Genomic DNA, 6,399 nt, shown 5'->3' with positions numbered 1-6,399 from the left:
GCAATTCCCAATGGATTTTGAATTCTGAATTAATTCTGAATTAAACGACTACTGTACTGTAGGTGAAAGTAAGGCAAAAACTAAAAAAAGGATAAGAATATGTAAAAATTTAAACAATACAATACTTGTCTAACACAAGATGCTCCACGTCATCCATTCCTGAGCTGTCGTATGTTGTTGCAGCGAACATTGCCTGAAATATAACCTAGGTGTTATAGCCTAAAATAAAGTTTACGTTTTTAATGTCACAAAAGTATCTTTACCCTAAGGTGATGAACATTTTCTAGGTGAAAGTATGACAGAGCTAACTGTTGCATTTATATAGCGGCTTTATCCAAGGTGCTTTACAGAGATTGTGCATTACATTCACCCATACACACACATTCACACACCGATGCCGGAGGAAACCATGCAAGGCACCAACCGCACATCAGGAGCAATTAGGAGTTTGGAGTCTTGGACACTTCGACACTAACTCTGGGGGAGCCCGGGTTCGAGCTGGGAACCTTGCGGTCACTCCACCCCTGAGCCACTGCCGCCCCTGCGGCGAGGAGAAAAATAAAGAATAAATACTGAACATAACAATTGGGCTCTTCCTCAAGAGATTGAGCCCACTAATACAACATAAAATAAATAGCAATACAAATAACAATACGAATTAAAATATGTAGACACAGTTTATACTGTTCTTCAGTCTTGGGGAGAGGTTGAAGAGGTGCTGCAATGTTGCTGCCAGCTGCCTGGTACAGTTACAGTACTTTGAGCACCTTATAGGATTGTATAGGCGCCTGGTATGTTCACACCAATCCTGCGCTCCTTACCATCATGACGTAAAATATACACTATGACATAAATTGTCCGTTCATTGTCAATGGGAAATTAATGTTTGTGTAGGACAAAGTCGAAGCTGAGTGCAGTACTTTGATCCGACGGAGCATTGGTCCGAACGACAACCTACATCAAACCCGCACCCTAACCCTAACCTCCCCCGGGGCAGACACCTAAACCTAACTGCAACCCTCTCCCGACCCTAACCCTAACCTCCCCCGGGGCAGACACCTAAACCTAACCGCAACCCTCTCCCGAACCCCAGCGCAGTATCGGACGTATGCCCCGTCGGACAAAAGTATGCCTCCCGTCGAAGCTGCAGGTCCTTGATTACTCACTGGTTTGTCAGTGGGAAAATAAAGTTATACAAAAATATCATGAAACGCAACAATAAAAGTAATAATTAAAATCACACACTAAATAACTATGAAACTCACAGCAAAATAAATAAGGGAGAATCATTTAAACTAAACATGCAAAAGCTCACAAAAGCTCACAAACCGAAACGCATCTATAAGACACATCTAAAATTCCACCGGCTCACATGTGGAGGACATGTGAATGTGATGTGTGTAGTTGGAACCTGATGGACTGCGCGACAACTCTTGAAGCAGCCACTGCTTTCTATAGTGTGGTTGCCCAGACTATTGTAATTGCCTCTTTGACTTTTGATCCCTGGGTCATGAGATTTGAATTTATTCCTCAAGGTTCACCTTCCTCGGGCGCGCTAGCGACACTAGATGTCTCACTCTCACCCTCTGGCGGCTGATCCTGGGGATTAGACGCTGCCTCCGAACCTAAACCTAAATCTGTGCCTGGCTTCTTGCTTTTGCATTTCTTCTCCACGGGTTTGCTAACAATCGGCTTTGGCCTCGGCTTCAGCTTTTTCCGAACGGGGAGATATAGTTTAAACTCATCTGGAAGCTCAGCGTCTGTGTACAGCCTGTCTGAGAAATACACCCTCCTCACACGACAGTTAGCGTGGATCTGCACGCTTAGCGTTTCAACATAGTGGGTACCGTAGGTCTCCCGGGTGAAATCGACCAGATTGAACTGAATCTGATTCCAGCCGTCATCCAGCGCCATGGGCATGGTACAGAGGAACGGCGTCACGCGCATCATAGACTGGTAGTTGCTCGCCCGAATCCGGCGCTTTGTATTCTTATGGTCCATTACTTGGAATTCAAAGCTGAAATACTTATTGAGGTTCTTGACGACAAAGATCAGAATGGGAAGTTTGATGCCCAGCGTCTTTGTGGGGTCTCCAGGACATGTTATATATGTGGTACAGACATTGGTCCCCTCTACCTCCACGACAAGCGAATGGAGGTCATCATCTACGACTCTTTTGACGTGACCGTAGCTGGTCTTTCTGGCCCAAAACTGAAGAGGGTCGCTGCCGACGCCATATAAGATGGACAATAACCCGTTTTGAAATGTGGGCCTATACATTTTGTTTTCTATGTACTTAGTATGACACTAGGGATTTGCTGTGAGAGTTCAGAAATGCAGATATCCATACGTTTGTCGGGAACTGCACGTTCTCAGTATATAGGCCTGGGGCGTGACGTAACACAAATTATAGCATAAACTCTAACCCAAAAATGGACTCCCAGTCCGCCTACAATGCAGACGCAGCACCAGCGGTGGGAAAGGCACTACATTTCTTTACCCAAGTAAAAGTATCATACTGTATTGTAGACCTACTCTGTTAGTAGAAGTTCTCATACTAATAGCGTTGTAAGAAAGGAACCCAGCAAGAGCCTTCAGCCTACATATTGGTCCCTTTCAACGACCCAGCTAGTAGAGATGTGTCTCACTGCAAACATTCACAAATGTACTGTGTTGAGGCTAAAAAAGGATGTCAAAATCCATGAACTCTTCTAAGTTAGTGCATCTTTGTATAGCGGACAACTTGGCCAACATTATAGCCTTACATACACATTTTAAAAGTTAAATACTTTATTAATAAAATCACACACGCTTGTTGCACCCAAGTAGGTCATAAATGGTCTACTAGTGCGCAAGCAGAGCGTGCAAGTACTGGTACAACTGGCTCTCAATGGTGACGTTGGAGGATTAAAGGAAATGCCTCTATGTATATGTCATTTGTAAGTTGATTAGCGGTATACTGTGGTTACTTGGGTCGTTTGATGCGCATGTCCCTTAGCAGCATATGACGTGTGAGCAAGTGCCCATAAATGACCTAGTGCGCAAGCAGAGTGCGCAAGTACTGTCGACCGCTACGAACTTTCAAATCTCAGCCTCTCTGTGAAATAACGTATGACGTGATGAAGATATGTACCAATGCCAGGATATAACTGGCTCTCAATGGTGACGTAATAAAGATATGTTTCAGTGTCGGGTGGATTAAAGGAAACCAATGCCATATCAAGCACAAATTAATCATTAGGTCATACGCAGCCACGGACATAATGCATCGGAGCACCGGACAAACAACATTACTTGCACGCTCTGCTTGCGCAAGTAAGTGTTTTAAGGAGATGAAGGAGATTTGGAAATCTGAGCTTCTTGGTTAAAGAGTACACATCGTAAATCGGGTTTGATGAATCGTGAATCGTAAATCGTAAATCGTAAATCGGGTTTGATAAATCGTGAATCGTAAATCGGGTTTGATAAATCGTGAATTGTAAATCGTAAATCGCGTTTGATAAATCGTGAATTGTAAATCGTAAATCGCGTTTGATAAATCGTGAATCGTAAATCGTAAATCGCGTTTGATAAATCGTAAATCATAAATCGTAAAGCGGGTTTGATAAATCGTAAATCGTGAATGTACTCTGTGTGTAGGCCTACTCTGTTCCTGGAGAACCATGTGGGCTTGATCTCTTGATGTCTGACATGGAATGACTCTTACAAGTTGGTGTGATGTTGTGGTGGACATATTGTGGCAAACATGACCCAGATCACAGACCTTAAGTAAAAATCACACCCGTGTGAAGTGAGGGGCACTCTTATCATCATACATCATCTCATGAACAACTGAATTTATGTGATTGGTTAGCCGATTTGCTCGTCTACATATGACGTACATTTTCCCTTCATTGTCAATGGTATTTAATGTTTGTTTTGTCACAAATTTACGTCATATTTGATGGACATATATGACCTAATTTCTCCTTTCATTGTCAATGGCAATTGTGAGACGTGACGGGACATATTTGACGGACATATGACCTATTTTCTCCTTTCATCGTCAAACAACTAGGTGAAAGTGTGGCAAAAACGGATAAAAATGATAAAAATATGTAAAAAAAAGGTTACAATAAAGAATAGTGGCAATAATATCTGTGACACTCCCAAGAGATGGAACCAACCCACTAATACAATAATAGTTATAGACAGTTGGTGTTCCTGGACAAACATGTGAGTTTGTCTAACACACGATGCTCCATGTAAAAACTGATAACGTCATCCATTCCTGAGCTGTCAAATGCCGTGTTGTTGCGGCAATGCCTGAAATATAATCCAGGCGTTATAGCCTAAAATAAAAGGTTTAAATGTTTATGTTGCAAAATATGTGTTTTCAAAAGTCTCTTACCCCTAAGGTAATGAACATTTTCTAGCTGAAAGTATGACAGAGCTTAATAAATAATATATAGTGAACATACCAATTGGGCTCTTCTCAAGAGATTGAGCCCACTAATACAACATAAAATAAATAGCAATACAAATAATACCAATTAAAATATGTAGACAAAGCTTAACCAGAGGTGTGGCACTGTCTCCATGTGTGTGGCACCAGCTAAAAACACTAAAAGGGGTAATATTTATAAATTAACAATAAAAATACAAGTAAATAATTGGGTTAAAGTGCAGAGGTGCTTATCTTAAAAACCAAATAGCCGACCACGCCACCTTTTAAAGAGGTCTGGTCCTCTATTAAAATCATAGAATATAAACAAGGCAACACAGGTTTGTAGGACAACTTAATTAAAACTAATACAACGGCTTCTAAAATGACAATACACAATACAACTGCCTTACCTAATTGTATTAAAAAAAATGGCCACTAAACTAATAATAAAAACAAATAAATTAAACATGCAGTGTAAAGGACGGGGACGGGGAAGCAACGGCTGAACGACGCCACCTCACACCAGCTTCTGGCAGGTGGAAGACGCCATTCACAGATTCGAGACAAGTGACGTTCCTAGCCCGCTAGCACAAGCTCCAGGGACCACGAGTATCGGTGTCGATTGAAGACCTACCGGCGAGCCACAGCCCTCCGCGGCGATTTCTCCCGTGGTCCAGTGGTCGCCATCCTATCTCAACCGTTGAGGTATTCTACGCTGCAGTACCCCGTCTCTGCTCGTCTCTCGTTTCAGTGTCTCCTCTCGTCCCCGTCTGTTCCCACGACCAGGGCAACCACACAGACTACAGTGATTGTCACACTTAAGTTTTATTTCTCTCTAGAGTCACCTGACCTGCTTCATCTGCTGCTTTTTGGATTCTTCCATTCTCTGCCTTCTTGACTTTTGATCCCTGGGTCATGAGGCTTGTACTTATTCCTCAGGTTCACCTTCCTCGGGTCCGCTAGCGACACTGGATGTCTCACTCTCACCCTCTGGCGGCTGATCCTGGGGATCAGACACTGCCTCGGAGTCCTCTGCCTCCGAGTCCTGGGGTATATTTAGGTTTAAACCTAAATCTGTGCCTGGCTTCTTTGCCTGAGATTTGCTTTTGCCTTTCTTCTCCACGGGTTTGCTAACAATTGGCTTTGACCTCGGCTTCAGCTTTTTCCGAATGGGGAGATATAGTTTAAACTCATCTGGAAGCTCAGCTTCTGTGTACAGCCTGTCTGAGAAATACACCCTCCTCAGACGACAGTTAGCATGGATCTGCACGCTTAGCGTTTCAACATAATTGGTACCGTAGGTCGCCCGGGTGTAGTCTACCAGATTGAACTGAATCTGATTCCAGCCGTCATCCAGCGCCATGGGCATGGTACAGAGGAACGGCGTCACCCGCATCATAGACTGGTAGTTGCTCGCCCGAATCCGGCGTTTTGTATTCTTATGGTCCATTATCTGCACTTCAAAGCTGAAATACTTATTGAGGTTCTTGACGACTAAGATCAGAAAGGGAAGTTTGATGCCCAGCGTCTTTGTGGGGTCTCCAGGACATGTTATATATGTGGTACAGACATTGGTCCCCTCTACCTCCACGACAAGTGAATGGATGTCATCGTCTACGATTCTTTTGACGTGACCGTAACTGGTCTTTATAGCCCAAAACTGAAGAGGATCGCTGCCTACACTATATAAGATGGACAATAACCCATTTTGAAATGTGGGCCTATACATTTTTCTTCTATGTGCTTAGTATTGTGCTAAGCACTTGCAATTGCAGTTCAGAATTTCTGGTATTGATACGTTTTGTTGGGAACTGCGGGATGTCATTATATAGGCCTGGGTGTGACGTAACACAAATATACTCCACCTTTATAAACATTAATAATAATAATAATAATAATAATATATAATTTATAAACATTGGGGAGAACAACAATGCCTCCAGTTGAGTCGCTTCACTCAGACCTTAATAATC

The 6,399-nt window shown here is 42.9% G+C and overlaps 2 protein-coding genes across 2 annotated transcripts; both read right to left on the bottom strand.

Moving 5' to 3' along the window:
- Nucleotides 1-1,530: 1,530 nt before the first annotated feature.
- LOC310865794 (cilia- and flagella-associated protein 20-like) lies at nt 1,531-2,280 on the bottom strand (the record flags this gene model as incomplete). The annotated part of the gene is made up of 1 exon (XM_083775003.1): nt 1,531-2,280. The coding sequence occupies one exon, from the start codon at nt 2,278-2,280 to the stop codon at nt 1,531-1,533; it is 750 nt and encodes a 249-aa protein (XP_083631129.1).
- A 3,074-nt stretch (nt 2,281-5,354) lies between these two features.
- On the bottom strand, nt 5,355-6,155 carry LOC310865793 (cilia- and flagella-associated protein 20-like; the record flags this gene model as incomplete). Its single annotated transcript, XM_083775002.1, has 1 exon — nt 5,355-6,155. The coding sequence occupies one exon, from the start codon at nt 6,153-6,155 to the stop codon at nt 5,355-5,357; it is 801 nt and encodes a 266-aa protein (XP_083631128.1).
- Between the last annotated feature and the right edge of the window lie 244 nt (nt 6,156-6,399).

This window comes from Protomyctophum parallelum (assembly GCF_964188405.1).
Source record: "Protomyctophum parallelum genome assembly, chromosome: 10".
Taxonomy (NCBI): domain Eukaryota; kingdom Metazoa; phylum Chordata; class Actinopteri; order Myctophiformes; family Myctophidae; genus Protomyctophum; species Protomyctophum parallelum.
Note: the sequence above shows the minus strand (reverse complement) of the source record. Positions and strands in the feature narration are given on the sequence as shown.